Below are 25,771 nucleotides of genomic sequence, written 5' to 3' on the forward strand. Positions count from 1 at the left end.
CCTCCTTGCAGATCGCCCCTGTTTGCAGGTTTTCCTATATTAAAATCCAATCTTAAGTGATGCATTAGATGTAGGTTTGCGTGTTCATGGGCACACGCCTTGTCTTGTGTGTTTTGAATTAAAAGCAACCTGCAGATCAGGTTCGGTGCATGAGTTCGGTGCATGATGATTTACCCCTCCCACTTCCCGCATCTCAACAAAAAGCCCTCAGCTGCGGGAGGCGTCTCTCTCTCTACTAGACCACAGCTTTGTCTGCAGCTGCTGCTTCTCTCCCCTGCCTGTTATTTTACAGAAAAGTAAACCAAAATGGCAATGACGCTAGCTTACTGGGACATTCGCGGGGTAAGTTAGCAATTCTTATTTTACGTATTCGCACAAATGCGTTTGCAGCTCAGCTTTATTTTAACTGCACCAGACAGGATTTTATATTCCCGTCGTGTATCTATCAAAGCAACTTGCATTTCCCGCAAATAATCAGAATAAACTGCTTAACTCCATGGTGTTTATTTACAATGCGTGCTAGCTTAAAAGTTGTGGTATGTGCGTCATCGGCTCATCAGTGACGTAGCTAACGGCTACAGCTTTTGAAGCTGTTATCAAACGTAAACAGGGCTGAAAAACGTTTATCTAGCGTTAAATGTGTTCTTTCTTAGCCTGAAATGCACGTGGGTTTAACTGTTAGAGTTGGTCATTCACTACTTTATCATCCGCTACGTGTATTTAATTCATGAGGAGCTAAAACCAGTTTTTGAACGTGGCTCATATTACAGTGGACACACCTATCCGCTTCAGGTGGTGAAAGGTCATGTGTCTAAATGGTTACCTTCTGTGCTTTAAGCATGGAGAGTCGAATGTAAATTTTAAAATTTATATTTTTTTGTCGCTGTTCTCACATTTAGCACAAGTTTCTATGTTATGTTTAAAAAGCCTGAGAGTAGTGATCAATTTGAAAGGAACACTTGCTAATTTGCAGGTTTTTAGATTTTCACCTTTTCTAATGTGTCATTGTTTTGAAAATGTGTGTTTGTGGATGGTTTCCATGTGACCATCTTTTTTTTAATATCACAGTCTTCACAAATGATCGATGTTGGGCAAAAACATCACGTCTCCTTTCATCACTTTCATGTTTCTGTATTAAGGCATTCTTACCTGTCATCCTTCGCAGCTGTGGCTTTATGGATGACTATCGCGTCATACCCCTGTCAAAACCCGTGCACGCGCATTGGGTCCACAGCGCGCGTGTGAACGGGACTCGCGAGCGAAAATATATGGCAAGCCAAAACCGTCACAATACGCCACTTTCCCAACCCGTCTAGTTAAGAAATGGCGAAAAAAACGCCGTTTGATGTGCCAAGACGTCGTAAAATACGGCGAAAACTCTGCCAGAACGCCGTAATTTACGCCGTTCTGAACGGTCCCGTAGAACGCCCGTAAAATACGCCGTTTTTTCCGGACATTGAACGCCGTTTTTTACGTCACCCTAATCCCAGACGCGTTCTCTGTGTGGGTGGCGTAAAATACGGCGTTTGGTACGGACATTGAACGCCGCTTTTTTCGCCGTTCTGTGACATAAAACGCCGCTTTTAACGCCACTTTGTGACAGTTTTAACGCGTTTAAAATTCAACTTTACTCTCATTTATGCAGAGCCCTCCCCATGGGTTTCTCATCCACTTAATTTAAACTCCAGTGACCCAATGAAAGACGAGGAGGTTGAGGCAGCACTAATTCATCCCAGATTCGCCGGGCTGTCGGGCTGTGCGGACTGCTGTTTTCTAATACAACTCGGCTCTGTTTCAACTAATTTCACTGTATTGAAAAAGCCTTGAAATGTAGTAATATTATCAACAATGTGTCAACATTATTATTTTTTCTGTCCACCTGTAAAAGGCAGAAACGCTGTTTCAGTCAGACCTGATGATTACTTAAAAGTGTGGCTGCCGTATCAGTCTGTCCTCGTGGCTCGTGAGTCCAGCTGAAACATCAGTGCTCTTTCTGTCCAAAACTCCATTCTTCTTAAGTTCATCCACTTTCAGTATTTACTATTGTGACAGTGTGTGCTGTCGCAACGTCCCGATTGATCATGCGCCCTGGCTACTTGGTCAAGGAAATGTTCCTTTGGCTGACTGGTTAGAGCGTATGACTCTTACCCGGGAGTCTGGGGATCTAATCCCGCCCGAGCCCTCGTTTATCCACCTGGCCACACTATTGTTTTTTTTTTTTTTTTCGTTTTTTTTTAACGACTGTTATACTTGTCTTACAGGAGCTTCTGAAGATGTTCTGTCTTGCTTCTCCATCATCACTCTCCAGCTCCTCAGACCAGCCACTCCAGAACCTTCCCAGATCCAGGATCAGAGCACTTTAATTAAAGTTTGAAACATGTCTGCTTGTTGTTCTCCTATAGAAGCCTTAAACTAGAATTTGCTAATGAGCTTTCTTGGCTAAAATATGCTCTTAAATGTTTTTATTTACATAATCAAGAAACACGTTTTTCATTGCTGCTTCACCAAGACATGACTGAAAATGTCCTCATGATCCTGAAACGCTGGTTAAAACAAATTACTTTTAACCTCTTATAAAACAAACGTGCCTGTTGATGATTATGCCACTATACTGAAGCACCTGCATACTTGCTACCGATTTGCTAACTTTCTGTAATATTTGATATTTAAGTTGAAAACATGAAATGCTGTAACACAAATTCCAAATGTTCTAGTTGAGCACTTGTTTCTAGTCAACTAATCATTATTTCTGTGATTAGTCAGCTTTTTCCTTTTCAATAAACACATGGAAAAATTACAATTATCTTACTGAAAAATGGTTTAACAGTGTTGCACATGTATAATAATCTGCACTGGTTTTCACAGTTACGGCATTCTTCAAACTATAATAATAAAATAAAGTGAAAAGATATTTACAATTGATTACTTCAAGTTCCTACTATTTACATTTTATGCATCGATACTGTAAATGGCTGTTTACTAAGGCATACAAAGTCAGTGCCTGTACACAGGTAGTTTGCTTGTAAATCTACATATTTCTGTTCTATATGATCCTGTATTCTTCATTAATGCTACTTACAAATCCACGAGTCTGTAGAATTGCCTTGTTTATTTGAGCAGGTATTGAACAATCCTTTTAGTTATTAACAAGTTGAGTGTGTGCTTAAGAGGAGTTTAAAAGTGTTAGCCTTAGAAAGTAGATGAGCCTCTCCCACAAACCACATTTTTTTAAATTTAGGACTTTACGGAGTGTGCTGAAAGACAAAATGAGGCTGATCATCTCCATTTTTACAGGAGGCAACCCCCTGCTTACTAGGCAAGAACCCGTATGAGAACATTCCACTGACTTTGTATGCCTTAGTAAACAGCCATTTACAGTATCGATGCATAAAATGTAAATAGTAGGAACTTGAAGTAATCAATTGTAAATATCTTTTCACTTTATTTTATTATTATAGTTTGAAGAATGCCGTAACTGTGAAAACCAGTGCAGATTATTATACATGTGCAACACTGTTAAACCATTTTTCAGTAAGATAATTGTAATTTTTCCATGTGTTTATTGAAAAGGAAAAAGCTGACTAATCACAGAAATAATGATTAGTTGACTAGAAACAAGTGCTCAACTAGAACATTTGGAATTTGTGTTACAGCATTTCATGTTTTCAACTTAAATATCAAATATTACAGAAAGTTAGCAAATCGGTAGCAAGTATGCAGGTGCTTCAGTATAGTGGCATAATCATCAACAGGCACGTTTGTTTTATAAGAGGTTAAAAGTAATTTGTTTTAACCAGCGTTTCAGGATCATGAGGACATTTTCAGTCATGTCTTGGTGAAGCAGCAATGAAAAACGTGTTTCTTGATTATGTAAATAAAAACATTTAAGAGCATATTTTAGCCAAGAAAGCTCATTAGCAAATTCTAGTTTAAGGCTTCTATAGGAGAACAACAAGCAGACATGTTTCAAACTTTAATTAAAGTGCTCTGATCCTGGATCTGGGAAGGTTCTGGAGTGGCTGGTCTGAGGAGCTGGAGAGTGATGATGGAGAAGCAAGACAGAACATCTTCAGAAGCTCCTGTAAGACAAGTATAACAGTCGTTAAAAAAAAACGAAAAAAAAAAAAAAACAATAGTGTGGCCAGGTGGATAAACGAGGGCTCGGGCGGGATTAGATCCCCAGACTCCCGGGTAAGAGTCATACGCTCTAACCAGTCAGCCAAAGGAACATTTCCTTGACCAAGTAGCCAGGGCGCATGATCAATCGGGACGTTGCGACAGCACACACTGTCACAATAGTAAATACTGAAAGTGGATGAACTTAAGAAGAATGGAGTTTTGGACAGAAAGAGCACTGATGTTTCAGCTGGACTCACGAGCCACGAGGACAGACTGATACGGCAGCCACACTTTTAAGTAATCATCAGGTCTGACTGAAACAGCGTTTCTGCCTTTTACAGGTGGACAGAAAAAATAATAATGTTGACACATTGTTGATAATATTACTACATTTCAAGGCTTTTTCAATACAGTGAAATTAGTTGAAACAGAGCCGAGTTGTATTAGAAAACAGCAGTCCGCACAGCCCGACAGCCCGGCGAATCTGGGATGAATTAGTGCTGCCTCAACCTCCTCGTCTTTCATTGGGTCACTGGAGTTTAAATTAAGTGGATGAGAAACCCATGGGGAGGGCTCTGCATAAATGAGAGTAAAGTTGAATTTTAAACGCGTTAAAACTGTCACAAAGTGGCGTTAAAAGCGGCGTTTTATGTCACAGAACGGCGAAAAAAGCGGCGTTCAATGTCCGTACCAAACGCCGTATTTTACGCCACCCACACAGAGAACGCGTCTGGGATTAGGGTGACGTAAAAAACGGCGTTCAATGTCCGGAAAAAACGGCGTATTTTACGGGCGTTCTACGGGACCGTTCAGAACGGCGTAAATTACGGCGTTCTGGCAGAGTTTTCGCCGTATTTTACGACGTCTTGGCACATCAAACGGCGTTTTTTTCGCCATTTCTTAACTAGACGGGTTGGGAAAGTGGCGTATTGTGACGGTTTTGGCTTGCCATAAAAATATACATGGCAGCGCGCGTGTGAACGGGACTCGCGAGCGGAAATATACATGGCGAGAGGTCATTTGTGCACTGAGAGGGAGCAAACTGTGTCTGTGAGCGCACAAGGATGTGCACAAGTGACAAACCTGCGTGCGCGCGTGGTCAACGAGCACACGGCAGAGGAAAACGTGCGCGCGCGGCAGCCTCTGTGCGCGCTCGGCAGCCTCTCTGCGCGCTCGGTTTCTGACTCCTGCTCGCTCGGCTGTAAGGGTTTTGGCACTCTGGAGGCGTGGCCTGTGGCAGATCTTCTCTGTCCTCTGATTGGTTAGTGTACCCCGCACTTTACCCTCTACCTATCTATATAAAAAAGTCTGCTAGTCAAGTAGTCGCTGGCATAGCTCAGTTGGAAGAGCGGGTGACTCTCGCCCTGGAGGATCCAGGTTCGAGGCCGGCCAAGGAAAATGCAGTAGATGTCATGTTAATTTTTCTTAATTTCAGGTACTTTACAGTTGTGACCGTTCAACTGTCATTAAACGTCCGAATGTTTGCTGGGCAGTGTTTTAAAAAGTGCACATAAGCTAGATGGTTTTAACCATATAAAATTACATTTTTTGTGATACTGGAAAAATACATACTGAAATAAAACTACTGATTGAAAACTTTATGACTGTGGTTGTACAATATATGACTCACTAATACACTGCAAACTCCCTTAGAGTGGGGCTTCCAGAGAGAGAGAGAGAGAGAGAGAGAGAGAGAGAGAGAGAGAGAGAGAGAGAGAGAGAGAGAGAGAGAGAGAGAGAGAGAGAGAGAGAGAGAGAGAGAGAGAGAGAGAGAGAGAGAGAGAGAGAGAGAGAGAGAGAGAGAGAGAGAGAGAGAGAGAGAGAGAGAGAGAGAGAGAGAGAGAGAGAGAGAGAGAGAGAGAGAGAGAGAGAGAGAGAGAGAGAGAGAGAGAGAGAGAGAGAGAGAGAGAGAGAGAGAGAGAGAGAGAGAGAGAGAGAGAGAGAGAGAGAGAGAGAGAGAGAGAGAGAGAGAGAGAGAGAGAGAGAGAGAGAGAGAGAGAGAGAGAGAGAGAGAGAGAGAGAGAGAGAGAGAGAGAGAGAGAGAGAGAGAGAGAGAGAGAGAAGTTCTTGCCTCATTAATGAATTGTTTATTTTTTTCAGTATTTAATTGACAAATTGTCCTTTCAAATAATTAATTGATGAGTTACATAATTGTCCATTTAGAATTGTTGAATGGACTGAGTCAAGTTTGGTGCACTTTATATATTTCAAAACATGTTTTTTTTTTTTATTTTAATGATGCATATAAATAATTTAAATGTTAATTTAATGAAATATTTCTATTTTTTCATTACCTCACCCTTGTTTTGACAAAAACGGGACCTTGCTGGATAATATCATGGAGAAACTATTTGTTCACAGTACATGGCTCAGTGAGGATCTGTGTAAAGGAGGAGATACTCAGAAATCTGTCTGCAGATTGTTACAACCCAGACTGGAAGTGGCGGGCTGTAATAAGAAAGGAGACCAAACAGAGGAGTGGGGGTTCAACAACTGATTTATTTAACAAAAGTAAGGATTTACTAAAGCAAATTAGTGAACAGAAAATGGCCATCTCAAGGTTTTACTCGGATGTCCCTCAGCAGGGTGCAGCACTGTTGAAGGTCATCTGAATGAAAGCTTGATATGCAGTTTCTTTATGAAAGCGTGTAAATATACAGTATGGTTGCCGTACATATGTTGAGGTTCTCAGACATCAGGCTTCTTTGCCCAGGCCTTCACTAGTGGGCTATTTTAAAAGTTGGTAAGGAGAAAAACCACAGCATATAGCTGATTGTTTACAAATGCAAGGAGGGGAATAACAATCAAAATGCTTGTGTTCTTGGACCAGATGAATGGAGCGCTCCACATGCACTCAGAGATGTTATGGCTTCTGTTTCTATAACTTTACATGCAGACATTTGAGGTTTGCCAGAAAGGAAAGCTGGCCTGTACACTTTGCAGGGCACAATGTCATCAATGCAGAAACCCCTGTCTACCAAGATGACCATCTCTAGTTGTAGCATTTTCAACACACCAGATTCCCAGGTTGGTCGCTGATAGTTCCAGCATACAGTGCTGAGACAAAGGTCACTGGCCTATGTGGCACAATCCAAATGAGCCTCTTCAGAGTGCAGTTGAACTTGAGGAAAATATATGACTCTGGAAGAGAGGGGAATATGGCCATTGACACCTCAGATCAGTGCAGTCAAGATTTACTGGTGTTTGGGTAGTCCTGAACGTGTTGTGATGCCCCCACCATCTCATTGGGTTTTCATTTGTGTTTAATTGTGTTTTTCTTCTGTTGTAGGCAGCTGGTTAAGCAGCCTTGGTGGCACCTGGGCTCAGGGTGTGGTGCTGCCTACAAAGCCTACTGTTTTTCTGCTTTCACTGGGTCTCTCCAGTGTGGTGGAGAGTCCTCACTGGCCATTTTCTGTTCACTAACTTGCTTTAGTAAATCCTTACTTTTGTTAAATAAATCAGTTGTTGAACCCCCACTCCTCTGTTTGGTCTCCTTTCTTATTACAGCCCGCCACTTCCAGTCTGGGTTGTAACAATCTGCAGACAGATTTCTGAGTATCTCCTCCTTTACACAGATCCTCACTGAGCCATGTACTGTGAACAAATAGTTTCTCCATGATATTATCCAGCAAGGTCCCGTTTTTGTCAAAACAAGGGTGAGGTAATGAAAAAATAGAAATATTTCATTAAATTAACATTTAAATTATTTATATGCATCATTAAAATAAAAAAAAAACATGTTTTGAAATATATAAAGTGCACCAAACTTGACTCAGTCCATTCAACAATTCTAAATGGACAATTATGTAACTCATCAATTAATTATTTGAAAGGATAATTTGTCAATTAAATACTGAAAAAAATAAACAATTCATTAATGAGGCAAGAACTTCTCTCTCTCTCTCTCTCTCTCTCTCTCTCTCTCTCTCTCTCTCTCTCTCTCTCTCTCTGGAAGCCCCACTCTAAGGGAGTTTGCAGTGTATTAGTGAGTCATATATTGTACAACCACAGTCATAAAGTTTTCAATCAGTAGTTTTATTTCAGTATGTATTTTTCCAGTATCACAAAAAATGTAATTTTATATGGTTAAAACCATCTAGCTTATGTGCACTTTTTAAAACACTGCCCAGCAAACATTCGGACGTTTAATGACAGCTGAACGGTCACAACTGTAAAATACCTGAAATTAAGAAAAATTAACATGACATCTACTGCATTTTCCTTGGCCGGCCTCGAACCTGGATCCTCCGGGGCGAGAGTCACCCGCTCTTCCAACTGAGCTATGCCAGCGACTACTTGACTAGCAGACTTTTTTATATAGATAGGTAGAGGGTAAAGTGCGGGGTACACTAACCAATCAGAGGACAGAGAAGATCTGCCACAGGCCACGCCTCCAGAGTGCCAAAACCCTTACAGCCGAGCGAGCAGGAGTCAGAAACCGAGCGCGCAGAGAGGCTGCTGAGCGCGCACAGAGGCTGCCGCGCGCGCACGTTTTCCTCTGCCGTGTGCTCGTTGACCACGCGCGCACGCAGGTTTGCCACTTGTGCACATCCTTGTGCGCTCACAGACACCATTTGCTCCCTCTCAGTGCACAAACGACCTCTCGCCATGTATATTTCCGCTCGCGAGTCCCGTTCACACGCGCGCTGTGGACCCAATGCGCGTGCACGGGTTGTGGCACGCTTTAAACGCCATAGATGACCATCTGAAGAAGTTTCAAAGAACTTGTGACCACACAGAGGTTCTTTATCTTAGGAGAATGGGGAGTTTTCCAAGTACGGTTAAGGTTTGGGATATTTTAAGCAGTTTAAGTCAGGGTGGCAAGTTAAGGGGATTTTGTGAAAACTAATGATGCACCGATGTGAAATTTTTGGGTCGATACCAATATCCGATATTATCACTGTTGTGGCTGATAACCGATATTTGCAGATATAATATACTGACATTAATACTTCTAAAATCTGCAGATTTTTTATAGAATGAAAATTGTTAAAGCTGAATTTGTTATGTACGCACACATTTATGCTTCTGAGATTATTACAATCACTGTCACATGACTAAACAAATACAGATCACCCCACCTCACCCCCACCCTCTGAAACAGATAAACAAATGGAAAGAAGAGGAAAAAAATATTGGTTGCTGCTATGTTAAAAGATGCCTAACATCTGCTGATACCAATATTGCCGACATATTGTGCATCCCTAATGAAAACCTAATAGGAATTCACTTTTTTTATACTTTTAGTTGATTCAGACATGCAATCTGACCTCATCAGCACATACAGGCTGTTTTCAAATAGTGATGGGATTTATGCCTCTTTCATGGGAGCCGTTCATTAGTCGGTTGTTTATCTCAAAGCCGTTCAAAAGACTGGCTCTTTTGAACGAAGTGAGCAGACGTCTTCCTGCGGTGTCCGTGAGGGCGCACAGGGTTGGTTAGCATTCCTCCCATAGTTCCGTCCTCCTCCTACATCCGTCAAAGCAGTGGGTGGGGTTTGAGCGGTGAGTTTGACCAACTTCCGGGGAGGTTTGTTATGAACGGCTCTCTACAGGGACTTGGCTCTCATCATTCACTTGAAAACCTGTTCAAAAGATTTGATTCGTTCGTGAACTTCACATCACTAATTTCAAAGCATACATTTGTAAATAATCGGTAAATGCATCTTTAGAACACAAATGGGACATCAGTTATTAAAATTGCCTTTACTTAATGTCTTAATTTTCATTCAGCCAGTTTTGCACACAAACCCTGGAAAAATTGTGGGAAATGTGTGGATGATTTAAACTGTTTCTTCCAGGGCTGTAGTTAACAATGTGCTTCGTGGAATTTCATTTTCACACCAAATGATGCGAGCGAGTAGGTTTCCAAAGCTTGTACCAAAGTAATTAAAGTAAGAATAGCCCCGGGATTGGGGAATGGATGATCAGGCTTGTTGAGGATTATCTTTTCATTCTATCGGTACTACCTGATATCGTAAACATTCAACATCATGTTGGAGCAAATTTACTTAAAAGACTGAGAGGAAGTGACTTTTGTGAGGTCACACATGGCAACATTTAACTTTTTTAAGCTGGTAAAATCCCTTGAAAGGTTCAAAGCAAACATTCTTATCCGCATTCTCACATGGTTTTCTGACCTTTAGATAGTTGCAGGTCACCAACAATTATTGTGTTTCATCATTAAATAAACACTGATAAGAATTTATAGTTTATTACTGAGCCACTTTTATTACAGCTCACCGTAAATCTAATAAATGACATTTTTATGTGTGACATTAAATCATGCGCTCTGATCTTGTGCAGCTTGCCCAGCCCATTCGCCTCCTGCTGGAGTACACCGGCACCAAGTATGAGGACAAGTTTTATGTCTGCGGAGAAGGTAACTTATTAAACAAAATAACGGTCTTCATCTGAAAAGTTCTAAGTCAGTGACGTGACCATCATGTTTCCCACACAGCTCCTAACTTTGACAAAAGCTGCTGGTTTGATGAAAAAGATAAACTTGGAATGGACTTCCCCAATGTAAGAGTTAAATTTGTACTTGAGTTTAATTGTAAAGCGGGTTAAAAGCATTTTTTAAGTTTTTATTTTGGGATTGTTTCTCTGCAGCTGCCCTACCTGGTGGATGGAAGCAGGAAGATTGTGCAGAGCAATGCTATCATGAGATACATTGCTCGTAAGCATAACATGTGTAAGTACCGTTTGTCCCGTTTTAATAATTCTGTACTAGTGTCTAGTCTTTTTTTATTTGCTATGGAATAATAAACACACTTTTTATATAGTTTTGCAGCCTTATGTGTGGTCTCTAAGTTCCTTAACCTTTGATCTGGTAACAGGTGGAGACACTGAGGACGAAAAGGTCCGAGTGGACATCCTAGAGAACCAGTCCATGGACTTCAGAAACGGCTTTGTGATGATGTGCTACACTGATTTTGTAAGCATCTAGTTAACAATTGGGACTGTTGCACATAGTTGTGTCTTGTCTAAAGTGAATCTAATCTTTATAAAATTAGGATAAGATAAAGCCGGACTACCTTAAGAAACTACCAGGTGTGCTGAAGCAGTTCTCTGGCTTCTTGGGAGACAGGAAGTGGTTTGCTGGTGACAAGGTAAGTTATTCTCATGAACTCAAAAGGCTTCACATGATCAGTAATTAGGAGTGCAACTTTAGGCTTTGTCAGTACCCTGGTTTGGTTCACTTTTGTACAGTGAGATGAAAAGAGTTCTAGCTTCAGGTTCATTCAACGTTCACGTTTTTGCTAGAAACATTCATTTGTTCACATGCTGAAAGGACGGATCTGATGTCTGTTCCATTGTCTCCGATGGTAGAAAATGTCCTCACTAGGGACCGAGGTAGCTCGTGTGCCAGGTCCCCTAAGTTTATTGTTGTCACAGTTGCTAAGTGACAGGACATATCAGAGATGGGGAATTGTGGCATCAACAAGTCCTCTCGGGCCGTGTTTTTCTTCAGTTCAGCAACTAAAGCAGGTGATTTCAATCAGCACAATGAATGAACCTGGTTCAGTTGCTGAGCAGAACAAAGTCACGGCATGGAGTTGACTTGTCGATGCCACAATTCCCATCTCTGGGACATATGCTGAGGTAAGGGGAGGAATAAATCTGAAAACTAGACTGCCTATTTCACAGCCACTCACTTATGGTCTTTGCGGCCACAATTGGACCCAGTTTTTGGTACTAGCTAGGGCTGAACGATTAATTGCATATGCAATTAAATTGCGATGTGACAAAAAAAAATTCTATTGCAAAGGCTGCGATTTGACTAGCAGCGAGTGGTTAGCACAACGCTAATATACATTAAAAAACCCAAAAGGATGCTAATGCTAATATCACCGATTACATTCTTACAAATTAGGAATGTGCCAAATTATTGCATTTGGAGTCTAATAAAAAGTAAAAACTGTCTTTAATCAAATAAGTACAGACAGATATTTTAGTAAATCAAGAAAACTAAGCGACTTCCAACTCCACTGGCAAGCAGCTATGAACGTAACTGAACTACAGAAGCTCTGCATGGACAAGACGTCAAAAACTAAACACACAAAAGACTTCAATAAATGGGACACACTTCTTTCATATACATTTTCACAGTTGATGTTAATACCTATGCTCCGTTAAAGGATGTGCTCCTGGCTGCAAAGCGTTGCACCTTCAAATACAAAATTTTGTCTTTACTTGTGAGTGTTTATGTATATGTAGACAATTAAACTTGTTTATTATCAGTACAAGTGACATGGATTTTTATTTATTTATTTATTTTGCTCTGTTAGTTGAAAAAATTAGAAAAGCCCCTTGACAAAATAATCGTGAATTAAATTGCAATATTAAAGAAAAAAATTGAAATTAGATTATTTTCCAAAATTGTTCAGCCTTAGTACCGACACCAGCCTACGTAGGCCATTTAGGGCATAACAGGTTTTGAAATGATGTGGAAAATGTTCCAAAACTGGAACTCGTGGCTACGGTTGTCTTGTGAGTTTTAAAATTATTTTTAGTTTCTAATTAAAAACAAAAGTTCATATTTTCTGTTTATTGAAATGCAAAGCAGTACCACCAGGGGGCGTTGTGGGCTATGCTGTACATGGCTGAATGGAGAGAAAATCTAAATAGATTACTGCAATAATATTTGCATTGATAAAACGTGTCCATTTTCAGGTAAACAAATGAACATTACTTTGAAGATTAGATGACACCCTGAAAGCTAGCAGAAGGGACTGTTATAGGTGCATGTATAAATTAAAATTTGACTTTTGACCCTCTTGTCTAAATCTTTACAACAGATCACCTTTGTGGACTTCATCATGTATGAGCTGTTGGATCAGCACAGGATGTTCCATCCTACATGCCTAAATGACTTCAAGAACCTGAAAGACTTCTTGGATCGTTTTGAGGTAGAAACCTTTTGACGAACATTTGTTCTGTTGAATTTGTGCATCTGTGACTCCCAATGTTTTTGTTTAAATGTCTTTCTAGGCTTTGGACAACATTGCCGCCTACATGAAGTCGGACAGATTTATGAAGACTCCTGTCAACAACAAGATGGCCAAATGGGGGAACAAGAAGGAGTGAAGAACTGCCTTTTAAAATCTAAAAGCATTTTACATCAGCTAGAAGTTTTCTTCAGTCTTTTCTTAAAACTGTTGTAGGCTCCATGCTTTGATCACTAGTATAACATGTTCACAAGCTTCGCCTAAAACATCTTCTTGCTTGTTTAAACAGGAAAAAAGACAACTTTGTATGAATAATTAGGACTTTTTATTTCAGTAAAAGCTTTTTGTAACAAAGTTTTTGCAAAGATTAAACAAATCTTGTGAGTTTCTTTGATTTTAGATGTTACTAACATTGTCTACAACAAATCACATCAGAAAATTATATATGGGGAGTTATTGCTCCAAAAATACATCTAGGTGTGACTCAACGGGTTCAGGACAAATGGGTTGTACGTGGATCTGTATTAAGAGTAAAAGATGTAACTGTACTTTAAATAATTTATTAGCTGCTGAACAACATAAATCCTCTTAAGTGTTCTTGCTAAAGGAAATGGACACTGGATGAAGTTCAGTTCATCTCTGCTCAAAAGGATGTTGGACTCCAGATGTTGGGGCAGCTGTTAGTAGTGGCTGTTGTACATGCCTGATGGTTCACTGGCCAGCTGCAGACAACAGAATCGAACGTCACTGATGTGTGGTGGCGTTGGGGTAGAAGTGCGACATTACTCGTTACCTACTGCGAGTGATGACTTGATGCCCTGAAGCTGGAAAAAGACTTTTCCAGCTTCCTCTGGACACACGGTCCTGATGTCGTCTTTGGACATTCCCAGAAGCTGTCTTCCAGTCAGAACCCCGAGGCTGGAGACCGTACTGTCCAAGAGAAAGTGGAAAAAGAAGTTTCGCTTTCAGCACTGTCTACAAAAAGCAGGCCACTGTTACAACATGAACACCTTGAAGTACTCACATCCTGGAGAAACCCCTGTACTCCAGCCATGCTCTCACTTCTGCAGGACTGGAGCTCATGTCCAGAGTCACAGGGCCTCGGCTGTTCCTCTGGGAGGGAAACTGAAAGAAATAGAAAATTTTTACTTAAATAAAAAAATGTTTTTCCCTCGAGTAGGGCTCAATTCCACTTGGCTCACCGGCTGGTCCTCAGTGGATCTGACATTATCGATTGGCTCCAAAACATTTGGAGGAACGTTGCCTTCCTCATTACGGGAGTTACGAACAAGCCACCATGGCCTGGACTTGTGAACCACCTGTAAAAGAAGAACAATCCTGCATGTCAATACAACTGGAAATCTTGCAACATAACTATTAGTAAATGATTTCAATTGAGGGGGGAAGCCTCGTAAGCCAACAGAGAATGCTGCAAAAAAGTCTCAAATCCAAGTATCCTAGGTTGATTTCTAGCAGCAGACTCAGTGGAGAGAAATAACTTACCCTGCAGCCTCTTGGGACACACAGATAAAACAAATCTTATTCTTTTGATCATGACCAAGTCACCTTTGCTCACCTGAACCGTCTCACCCTTCATCACCGTTAGTTCTTGGCTGTTTCTGGCTGTGAAGCTGTACATGACATGCATGTACAGAGGTGGCTCTGTGGGACTTAAATGATTCACTTGTGAATGAAATGCAAAAACACTTTCAAAAGTGAAAAAGTGTGTTGACAAAGCTTACTGTGCATGTGGTGCAGGACTCCAGGGACCATTGGCCACGAGCTGTAAATGGCACAAAGTACAGCACGATAAAACTACAGATGATAAACTCAGGACACACATTTCCTCTGTTGTTATGACGACAGCAAGATAAGTCATTGCAAAATAGTAGCAGTGGTTACATTTAACAGCCATTCATAAAGGGAATTTTGTTCAGTAGCAATAATGTCAACCATTATCAATAACTTTGCTGTTGTTTCTGCCTCTAAAAGGTCTATTTATACAAAACTGATTTACGCTGAAGGAGCTACAAGTGTTAGTTTAAACTTTAAAAAGATAAATGTGGGAGTTTGTGGGTTTGTTAACACCTCAGGCTGCTGCTGCTGCATGGCTCTGGGTGAGTAGATCTGGCTCTGGCGCTGGCTATAACTCCTGCTGATCGGGGCGCTCGCAGGAGGAGGAGGAGGAAGAAGCTCAGGAGGTGGATGAGAGGGCGGGGGAGGCTGCCAGCCATCGTAAAACTCTGGCATGTAAGGTGGGACATTATCGGGCCAGCCAGACCTTAGAGAGGATAAATCATGTTGGATCAGAACAGAATAAAAACAAAAGTTAATAAATGTTATGCTTTATTTTTAGTATAAAACAAGTGGTACCACTTTAAAATAAGGCTTCCCTTACAAATGGCTAATAAATGATTTATAGAGACTTTATTAATTACGTGTGAGACTTTATAAATCCTTAATGAGTGCTTCATTTGCATTAAATAAGGGTGAGATAGAGAGAACAGCTTTGGCTCATTATTTAGCAGCACCAGTCAGTTTTCTCTATGTCTCACCCTTAATTGATGCAAAGTAAGCAATATTAATGAGTTATAAAGTTTTTACAGGTTAATTAATAACATATCTATAAACTATTAAGCAGCTGTTTAATTAGAAAATGTTGCCCTTTGGTGCTGTCCAGTAAAATAAAGAAAAATAAATTAAGCTGGACCATAAATAAGGTGTCCATTACTGTTTAAATATTAAAATGTCAACATTGTGGTTGTGCTGACATTTTACATTCACAGTCTGGGGAAAACCCCAAATCCTTTCAAAAAGGAAACTGGCGACCTGCAACTGTCCAAAGGTCAGAAAATCAGAAGAAAAATTAGAGGATGTTTTTTCGTCCTCGTGAGACCCCTGTTTCTGGGTTTGTGAAATTTTTATCCCCTTTGATATTTTGGATTAGTAGGACCACAAAAAAGTAAGACATACTTTTTATTTATTGTTAATTTTATTAATAAAGCCACAATTCTTCTAAAATGTAGCTTGAACTGCTTCATGCTGAAACGCTGTTTCCATGTGTTATAAAAGCCACACTAACCCCGACCTGTTTACACGTCAGCACTTCGCCCAGCCCTCGGGTGTGCCAGGAACTTTAGAAGATTTAGAAAGCAGCTTGTGTGTGAGGACAGTAAAGGCCGTCCTACCTGGGGACAGCCCAGCAGTCACCCAGGGACTTCCACAGATGTATTTCCTCTGGACTCAGCGTCTGACTCAGCAGGTTCAGAGCCTCCGGTGTCAGCAGGGGAGCCACGACTGTAGGAGGCAGGTCTGGAGGGTACCGAGGAACAATCTGGAGAACATTAAAGCAAAACGCTGTCAAAGATGAGAGGAAAACAATAATAAAAATATCTGAAATAAGAGAACTTTGAAGGGCTTACGATGCTCAGGTTGGTGAAGAAGATGTGGACAAACTCAGGGGCACTGGGGCTGGTCAGAACCCGGCTGAGCTGGGCCTGAAATATAGTCAGAAATGTTCAGACTCAATTCAGTCTGGTCTGTTTCCAGTCTGTTGAGTCTGAATGAATATTTACCAGCAGATTTAATCCATATTTGATTTTCTGAAGGCATGAGGTGTATTCATCCCAGTGTGGCAAACTGAATGCTGGAGGTGCTGTAGAGATGTATGAACTCAGACATTAATAACTAATCTGACACATCAGGCAGGGGGTTGTTGGTGGGAAATTACCATTTATTTTAGACTTGTTCTTCTTAGACCCGCTTTTCTTTTTGCCACCGTTTTCTGGCAGCGAGGGGGTGTTTGCTGACGCTGACACTTTGGCCACAAAGATCTCCAAATCATTGATAACGTGGTTTAAAATGTCCTGAGGAAAAGGAATGAGACGGATTATTACAGCTCTCTGATCGTGTTTCTTCACCTTGATCACCCTTTTCATAACAGCAGCACCAACCGTTTTCACCCCGATGTCTGATCTGTCAAGAGCCATCTTTGGGCTGTTCTGCTTCACCGTGGAGGAATGCACCATCTCCTCCTGTGAGGAGTAGGAGCGTTGGGGAGGCATGGGATCTAATTGGAAAAATTAAGGATATTGAGAGTTTACGGTTTGTTTAAAGATAACTCATCCAGACTGTTAAACTAAATAAATTAGATAAGTGTGTGTGCTTGCAGCATACTTGGTTCTCTGTCGATCCCCTGTGGGGCTGCGTAGTCTGGAGGTGGGAGCATCCCCTCTTGTTGCACGGGAACGCCCTGCCGGAAGCTTCCTGGATTATGCCGACTAATTCCATTTTCATGGTTATTCAGAAAAATAAAACATTAACAAAGCAGATTTTAATGTTTGTGTTTATGTACTTCCTCCTAGACCAGGCATGTCCAAAGTACAGGCTGGGGACACTTTCAAACATTTTTATGTTCATACTTTTACTAAAATGTCTGTTTTAAGTCTTTTTGAGCAGAGCAAAGAAGAAATCACCATGAAAGATTTTAAGCATCTTTTGTATTTAAAATGATCACATTTGGACTTTTAACTTGGTGATTTTGAGCCTTTTCTCACAAAGATTGGACACCACTGTTCAAGGGAAACGTCCTTTTCTTTGTACCTGATGCCAGTCGGCTCCCTGCGGGGGTCCGTATCGCTCCCTCCCCTCTGCACCGCCATATCCACATCAGCTTTAATGAGCTCCGCCTGAAAAAACAGACCTGCTTTTTAACCCCAGATATCTGTACAGATATTAGTATTATTACATCTACAGATAACAGCAGAAACATCTGTCCTCTTCTGGAGCTTCCATCGGGCCAAAGGTCCCGTGCTCACCCTGGTCTCCTCACACTGAAACATGAAGACCTGTGGAAAACGCTTGCTGCGCTCCTGCACCGTTACAGTCAGCAGAGAGTTGTAGGCGCAGCTGTCCAGGACCGCTCTGGTTTGCACGATGCTGCTCAGAGGCATCGCCTCCAGCTGAGCCTGCGAGGTCAGAAGGAGAAGCTGCAGGTTACCCAGTAAATGAACATGGATAATTAAGAGTCCAGATGCTTTCATTTTTAACGCAACAACTTCTGAACAAAAGTAAATTCTTAGTGTGAATTCAAGTTAAGATAAAACCTGTGAAACATTAACGTCTAAGAATGATGCTCAAAACGTAATTTCTGAGACCAAAGTTCTACTACAGATTACCACTAACCTTGGTCTCAATGTCACAGAGCAGGAGAGACCCTCCCGCGGCTTCCATGATCATCTCCTGAGGCCACAGACGACCTTTGGCGTCCAGTTTCATTAGTTTGGACACGCAGTCGTCCACTGTCTTCACCTCCTGGCCATCCAGCTCACATGTGAACAGATGCTGGGAGAAGAAAGGACAAATGTAAAGAGACAGCACCGTGATGTGCTCGTCTCCAAACCTGAAGAGGGTTTCATACCTCCACTCGAACTTGAAATCTCTCTGGTTGTCTGTTGAGGACCTCTGAATATTCCTTTCTCTGCACTGAGATCAAAAGAACATGTTTAGTTTTAAAGTGACGGTGTGTATTTTCCCTGGCGATTGGGGGGGGGGGGGGGCACACACCTGAATCATTTCAAGCAAGCTGTATTTATGTGTAAGGCCTTACCAACGGAAGGCCATTAGGGTCAACAATCCCTGGATGCTCAATTTTTAAACAAGTACTTTGTCAGACTGTTCAACCTCCAGCAAAATGACAATCACAGCAGACTCCCTTTCATCACTGGCAACGAGTGAAGAGGTGAATGTGTAAAACAACAATGTTTAAGAATGGCGAAAGTTTTTAACTTCTTGTTACAAATCAGTAAATGCATTTTGTCCTCACGGGCTCCCGTAGAAGAAAGCATGGCGTCTCCCAGAGACTTGGACCCGCTTTCATGTATTTTAGACCTGATTTTTATGGTTATACGTTATGATGTCACCAACATTTTTCAACAACTGGGCATCATTTAGTTAATTTTCATCCAGAGATTAACGGTATAAACTACATATTGTCTCCATAAATTATGTCACACCAAACTGCAGAGGTGTTCTGATCTTACTGTAAATGGATCTTCCGCTGGGTCTGGAAATGCCGTTTCTCTGCAGCAGATCCTCTTTGGGCTCATCCTGCTGGAAGGCTCGTCTCTGCTGAGGGAAGTCTTCCTGTGAGAAACCCCTGGAGAGGAACAAAGCATGTCAGTGAAAACCACACAGAGTCCAAATAAACCACTTCAGGGGACACACCCTGGGGAGTAGGAGAAGGGGGCGCTGTTTCCAAACATGATGAACCGCCAGCGTTTTTCTACTTCAGATTGGTGGGAATCAGATGGATGAACCTGAAAAAGAGGACAAAATGAGTCTGCGGACTCGAACCCACCGGAGGCTGAAGACACGACTCTGGCAGCATTTTGCGTATCTTTGATCATGTTTGACCCCTCCCTCTGATTTAGGCCCCTATTCCATGTCATACTTCTTTAATAAAACAAAATCAGCTCCTGATCTGACTAAAGCAGATAAGAGTTTCCTTTTCACACCCTGCACTGACTCCTTTCTTGCCAAAAGACATATTTTTTTCTTTTTTATTTCATTCTAGCTTCTAATTAGCTTTTTTCAAATGTGATTTTCAATGAAGAAAATGTCCTACGTGTTGAATTTTATTGGGGGTTTTCTGGTGCCAATGTCCATCGTTGCTTTTTATCTGATTCTGACCTGATTTTAAGCAAAGATTTTAGTGTAAATGAATCAAATTGATGAAATGCGATGTTCAATTAATCAGTTACAGAAGCTGAAATAAAATCAGTGTTTGAATTTTTAAAAATACGTCGGTAACACTTTACATAAGGGTCCCTTTAAGATTTAAGTGCATTATTAAGCATTAATAAACAAAGGGTCTTTTTATTAACGTTATCGTTCGTGTCCTTAAGGTTAGGACAAAGGGCCTCCTTAGTAATGCATTACATAATATGGTTAAGCAGTTAATGCTCTATTATTGCTTAATAAAACACTAAGCAACATTAATAAAAGGACAGTTATTGTAAAGCGTTACAAAAACTTCATAATTAAACTGTCTTGAAACCGCAGACGACTATTCACCCTTCAGTTCCAGCATCATTTAAATCCATCATTCCTCCTGAATTGATCGTAGGATGTAAAAGGACAACCTAGCAACAAAACTATCCACTATCTAAAAAAAACGCATTTTCTGTCTCAAATCAGGAAGCACAGCCACTTCCCATTAAGTCATTTGATGCCCTTCCCTTTTAATCTCGTCAAATTAACATCACATCCCGTTTACCTTCAGCTCAGATTTGGTGTCATCGTCGTCCTCCTTGGAAAGTAATTTTCTAGAACAAATCAGAAAAAAATCCGATCCTCAGGAGAACATGTCCTCAGCGCCTGAAAGCGAAGTGATCAAAGTTCTGTCAGGAGTGACGGAATAAGAAGGGGGCTGGTTGGACTCATCGTCTCAGGGAAAGCAAACTGTGTCTCATTATGACTCCAAAGGGTTTGGTTTTATACAGCCAGAGGGATCGAAGGTCAGCAGGCCTTCTCCAAGTGTTTATCCTGTTATGAAACTGAAGCGTTACGGATCATGAGAGTGAAACGGAGAGAATATGTCAAAGATTAAAGAAGAATACTAGAGAAATAATAACAGACCAAGGTTGAATAAGGTAACCATTTATTTTACCATCTGCTGACGTGTAAATAATGTACACACCCATAATGTTGACAAATGCTAAAGAGAAATATTTGATCCTGTAAATAAAGGTGGCGTCTCATTGGAGCTGTGAGAAGTTCCCTTTAGGATGGTTTAGATGACAGCTTTGGCCTGAGTGCTCTTGGCCAGCGCCTTCAGGTCTGTGATGCACTTAGCAATGCTCTCCTTCTCCTGAAACCCAAAACACAATAAATCTGCATTAATACTGTTCCTTCTCTAGTGTTTAACACACCTGAACAGGTAATCAACAGGAAGAACCCTGGACATGCTCAGAGGGGTAATTTAATAATTAAACAGGTGTGAAATCCCCCATTTAAAAAGATGCTAAATGATTTGGATTATATTTCTACCTCTCTAATACATCTCAGCCAGAGTGGTACATAAACAACCTTAAAACAGCTGCACCATAAAAAGCACTTATCTTTACAGCCCATAATAAACAAGGTCCCTTTTACACATCAGCAAAGCTCTGGGGCTGACCTGCTGAGGTGTGATGCTGCTGATGACGCTCTTCTCCACCCAGTTGATCATGTGTTCCTGCTCCAACCGGCGATTGAGGTGCTGAAGGGCAATCTGATAGTCCAGGCGCCTCTTTACTTCATTGGTCACCATGTGTTGCCTCTCCCTGTAGTTGGTCTCCAGCAGCATAGCGACATTGTTCTGAGAGGAACACAAGGCAGGAGATCCTTCAACACCAAGCCAGATGTCAGAAATACACATTCTTGTAATAACTTATGATCATATTAGAAGGAACAACTCATCTGAACTTAATTCTGCAGCACCACAAAGACTCATGATTCTAGTAAGATTTAAGACCTTTCAAAGACTATTATGGTCCAAATTTAAAGGCACACTTGGCAGTTTTACTTGTTTTTAGCACCCCCTAGTGTTCGCTATTATTTATCTGCGGTTTAACTGAAAATGAAATCTATCTCCTCGCTGTGCGTTCATTTTTTTAACACCTTAATCTAACAGCTGAAATGTCTCCCCAGCCTTTGTGAGTGTCTACAGGAGTGGATCATCACTAACTTAAACAAAATCAGCTGGATTCATGATCGAAAACATGCTGGAAGCAGCCTGCAGCTAGGTATGTAAACTCAACTTTTTTCCAAGTCCCAAAAGAGTGACCCGCCAGTCTGATGTTGCAAATGCAGTATTTTGGCCACCTTGCAAAGGGTCATCGTAGCACATACCGGCTCAAGGAAATTATTAAAAAAGTTGTACAGTATGGCTTCAAGACATGAATTACACAAAAAATGCAATTTTAGCAAAATATATTTCCAAAATTGCATTAAAATGTTTTTTTCATTTAGAAACTAATAAATATGTGAATTTTTCTCTGTGTGTTTAATAAACTCGATCTTTTACAATAACAACTGCTAGTTTAAGTGTTTTCTGCATCACATTTAAAGTGGAAGTTTGGACTTTTATTTTTTCTTCAATCTTTAACATTTAACGTTGGACGATAAACTAGTTACTGTTGCACGTTTTATTTTCAATGATAAGTAAACCATACACGTACATTTTTACTAAGCTACAAAAGATAAAATCATAAGTTAATAACATCTCGTTTCTATCAGCTCAAATGTGACTGAGGTGTTTTATTTATTTATTTATGATTAAACGTTGGCAATACTGCAGGTTGTAGCTTCTACTTGTAGCCAGCAGAGGTTGACAAAGAGCCATTTTAAAATCATGGACACAGCAGCAGTCAGAAGACCCGACATGTGGTGCTCACCCTCTTAGCATCAAACAGCATTGACCTCCCCTCGACTCTCCACTGCTCTTTCTTCTCATTCTCAATGGCCTGAGCCAGGTTGGTCATGGCGAGGTCCTTCACTTCCTGGACCTTGGCTACTTTTTCCTGAGGAAGGAAAGGGTCGTTTAAATGAATCAGTAAATTGCAAATGGCCTTTATTTGATATAGCGCCTAGAACCCCTTAAGGCGCTTTACAACACAGTCATTCACCCATGCACACACATTCACTCCCTAATGATAAGCTACAATGTAGCCACAGCTGCCCTGGGGCGCACTGACGGAGGCGAGACTGTCAAGCACTGGTGCCACCAGTCCCCCCGACCACCACCAGCAGGCAACACGGGTTAAGAGTCTTGCCCAAGGACACAACAGCAGCATTCTCTGCTGGGAGCCAGGATGGATCCTACAACCCTCCGATTGCTGGACAACCTGCTCTACATCCTGAGCTACTGCTGCCCCAGTAAATTAGCACGGATCATAGTATTTGCTTTAACAACTCTCTCGGCCCACCTCATTCAGTTGGTCTGCAAAAGCTGCAACACTGGGACCAAATTTCTTAACAGCATAAATGATGATGGCGCCTATGGAAATACCAGCCAAGGTCTCTTGGTTGATCACATAGATTTCCTTGGAGAGCAAGTAGATGATGAGGCCAGTGCCGAACATGTAGGGTCCTGTCGGGCATACGTAAACACGGATCTTTATTAATTATCTTCATTAATGTACATTCATCCTTTTCACGTAGGAAAATGCTACAACAGTTGTTGAACGCGTTTTTGGAACAAAGGTGGTAACTGAAAACACGTATTGGTCATTAAATGAGGTGCTTTTATATCTTAAGTCTTGTTTTGGAACAAAAATTGAGTAATAGTTGGCATTTAATGAAGGATGACTAACCCGTGACTCCAGTTTTAGGGTACAGCAGCTGAAAAAACTCCTCTGGGACGAAGCCATGTCGGACTTTGCCTGGTTTCTCTGGCAAAGGAGGAACTGGGGCCAGACTCTGGGATGATGTGTGGAGGGAGCGCGGTGCGTGGACCAAACTAAGGAAGACAACATTAGAAGTTGATGTTAAAGGGTTCTCTGTTTTTGTGCATTTCATTTTAATATTCTGATTTTAAATCAGACTTTCCCCTTAATAAACTGGTACAAAGTAGCTTTTACTGGCTTCTTCCAAAACTTCTCTATTTTCTGACTGAGGCCATCTTGTGTTCTTTCCTGAAAATAATGGTGCATTCACATCTTGGTCAGCCCAGTCTAGTCTTGGTTAGGTCATCCTGTTTCTGCGCGGCCAGGTTTTGTTCACACAGCCTTCTCAGGAACACGGATTTCTCTGAGCACGTGGGCAGGGTAAAAGACGCGCGGAGAAGTTTGTAGTGTCCTCCTTAAATTAATAAGCAATGGCAGCCATTGAGCAGTGCTGCTTTTGGAGGTAACTGCAGCCAGCCAATCAGTCGGTAGTGGGTGTGTTGTTGAGATGGTGCAGCGTCAAGCTGACAGCCAAAAAGCAGGTCCAAAAAATAAATAATAATAAAATAAACTAAAAAAATAAATAAACATAACCCAGATACGAGCACAATTACCCTCCGAGGGCTAGACCGACCCAGATGTGAATTGAGTCAGGTGTGCAGGTGCAGATAAAAAACTACAACATGCTGCAGAGGGGCACTCGAGGAACGGGGTTGGGTTTGTGTTAAAGAAGGAAAAATATGTGTGTGCTTGAATTTCAGGTATTTGGCGTAAAATATGAATATCAATACATTCCATCACATTAATACTCAAATAAAAGCTATTATTGACCTTATATATGCAAATGCATGTTTTAGTTCTGCTTAAGTCAATAGTCTGCCCTTTAGTTGGTTTGCTTGTGTCTATTATTGACTGTTTAATGGAACATTAATTGTGTGTTAAGCTGCATCGTGCTTCCCTTCATGGTAACCCAGGATCTAATTAGCACTGTGTGTTGACTTGTCATTTACAAGTGTGATGCTGAAATCTTTTCTCATGTCTTACTCATTAAAGTGCTGACCTGTTTATAGAAATTAGTTCACATTATTTTGACGCATTGTTTAGATACATAAAATAAAGCCATGTTCAGTTTTGTAAAGGTGCAAATGGTAAATAATTACAATGAATACACATTTTCAATTGATCTCCATATTGTTTAAACATTTTAAAATAAAGTAGTGTTAAAGAAACAAACCCAGCTCCAAGAGGGGCACTGCCTTTCAGAAAGTTGGCTGCAAATAGAAGACAAACAAGATAATATAGAAATGTTATGTTCCATAAAACATTTTCAATGCACAACTCTACAAGCCAAAATTAACACATAAAACAATTAACTAGTCATACAGATCAAAAAACTTGCAATAAATGTTGTCATAATACATCGGGAAACTTTTGAAAATAAAATGAATACACAAAAGCTTTGTGAGCTTTTAAAAGCTGATAGCTCAAGGTAGATTAATGCCAGTGACACATAGAGGACAATAAATAAATAAAAAACAATGAAAGTAAATCGGTCTTGGAGAAGATCCTCTGCGTCTTTCTTAAAATGAGAAATCAAACAGAACTAATCTCAAGTTTACTGACGTGCATCGCAAATGCTAACGAACATTGCTTCAGTTTAACCAAAACAAGAGTGACGTGGTATGAATACAGACATATTCAATTAAGAATGTGTTATTATCGATTGAAAATTATTATAAAGAGCTTGAAACGAATACACTTTGACAGAATGTTATCAATTTTGTTCAAAATCGTTAGCTAGTAATAGCATGTCTCATTCAGAGTGCGGCCTTCGGTTTACCCTTCAGATTCCCTCTTTTATTTCTTAGACTTCTCGGGTCCGTCTCCCTACAGACACGCGTCATCTAAAGTCACAACAAACGCAGGTTCAGTACAAACCTGAGAGAAAAACAGCTCTCGACAACATGGTGAAAATATTCAGAGTCTAACTCTTGCTTAGCCGGGCACCCTTGTTTCGGCCTGTCCGTGCCCTTCTGCAGAGCCACAAGGATGGCGGACACACGAGAACATCTTCCTGAAACATCGCGAGACTTCAACACAAGTGATGTGGCAGGCTGCCACTAGATGGCGTTGAAGACACAAATCCAGATCAATTAAAATTTCCTGCAAGATGAGAAAATGTTTAAATCCCTATCTGTTTATTAATGGAATCATCATTTAAAATAAATTCATATAAAAACGTAAATAACTGATCATCAGTAAGACATATAACAAG

The 25,771-nt window shown here is 40.8% G+C and overlaps 3 protein-coding genes across 4 annotated transcripts; 1 reads left to right on the forward strand and 2 right to left on the reverse strand.

Annotated features, from left to right (window-relative positions):
• Positions 1–181: 181 nt before the first annotated feature.
• Positions 182–13,463, forward strand: LOC107390786 (glutathione S-transferase Mu 4). The gene is made up of 8 exons (XM_015967712.3): positions 182–342; positions 10,425–10,500; positions 10,579–10,643; positions 10,731–10,812; positions 10,958–11,055; positions 11,135–11,230; positions 12,920–13,030; positions 13,113–13,463. The coding sequence occupies exons 1-8, from the start codon at positions 307–309 to the stop codon at positions 13,206–13,208; spliced, it is 660 nt and encodes a 219-aa protein (XP_015823198.1). The 5' UTR covers positions 182–306; the 3' UTR covers positions 13,209–13,463.
• Positions 13,372–20,483, reverse strand: eps8l3b (EPS8 signaling adaptor L3b). Of its 2 annotated transcripts, none has more exons than XM_015967707.3 (20): positions 20,346–20,483; positions 19,295–19,386; positions 19,111–19,226; positions 18,489–18,553; positions 18,254–18,412; positions 17,887–18,036; positions 17,672–17,757; positions 17,246–17,349; positions 17,023–17,138; positions 16,800–16,935; positions 16,645–16,724; positions 16,492–16,566; positions 16,258–16,403; positions 15,158–15,350; positions 14,812–14,852; positions 14,646–14,739; positions 14,272–14,388; positions 14,094–14,194; positions 13,867–13,999; positions 13,372–13,791 (listed from the first exon to the last, which is right to left on the reverse strand). In XM_015967707.3, exons 2-20 carry the CDS (start codon positions 19,330–19,332, stop codon positions 13,750–13,752), a joined length of 1,992 nt encoding a protein of 663 aa, XP_015823193.3. In that variant the 5' UTR covers positions 19,333–19,386; positions 20,346–20,483; the 3' UTR covers positions 13,372–13,749. The 2 variants fall into 2 exon arrangements, with proteins under 2 accessions (XP_015823193.3, XP_070400747.1); XM_070544646.1 differs by having other exon boundaries at positions 13,652–13,791; positions 13,863–13,999.
• A 229-nt stretch (positions 20,484–20,712) lies between these two features.
• Positions 20,713–25,588, reverse strand: atp5pb (ATP synthase peripheral stalk-membrane subunit b). Its single transcript, XM_015967711.3, has 7 exons — positions 25,435–25,588; positions 24,731–24,767; positions 23,425–23,570; positions 23,038–23,201; positions 22,507–22,632; positions 21,249–21,428; positions 20,713–20,939 (listed from the first exon to the last, which is right to left on the reverse strand). The coding sequence occupies exons 1-7, from the start codon at positions 25,460–25,462 to the stop codon at positions 20,862–20,864; spliced, it is 759 nt and encodes a 252-aa protein (XP_015823197.1). The 5' UTR covers positions 25,463–25,588; the 3' UTR covers positions 20,713–20,861.
• Positions 25,589–25,771: the final 183 nt, after the last annotated feature.

This window comes from Nothobranchius furzeri, chromosome 15 (assembly GCF_043380555.1).
Source record: "Nothobranchius furzeri strain GRZ-AD chromosome 15, NfurGRZ-RIMD1, whole genome shotgun sequence".
NCBI classification, from domain to species: Eukaryota; Metazoa; Chordata; class Actinopteri; order Cyprinodontiformes; family Nothobranchiidae; genus Nothobranchius; species Nothobranchius furzeri.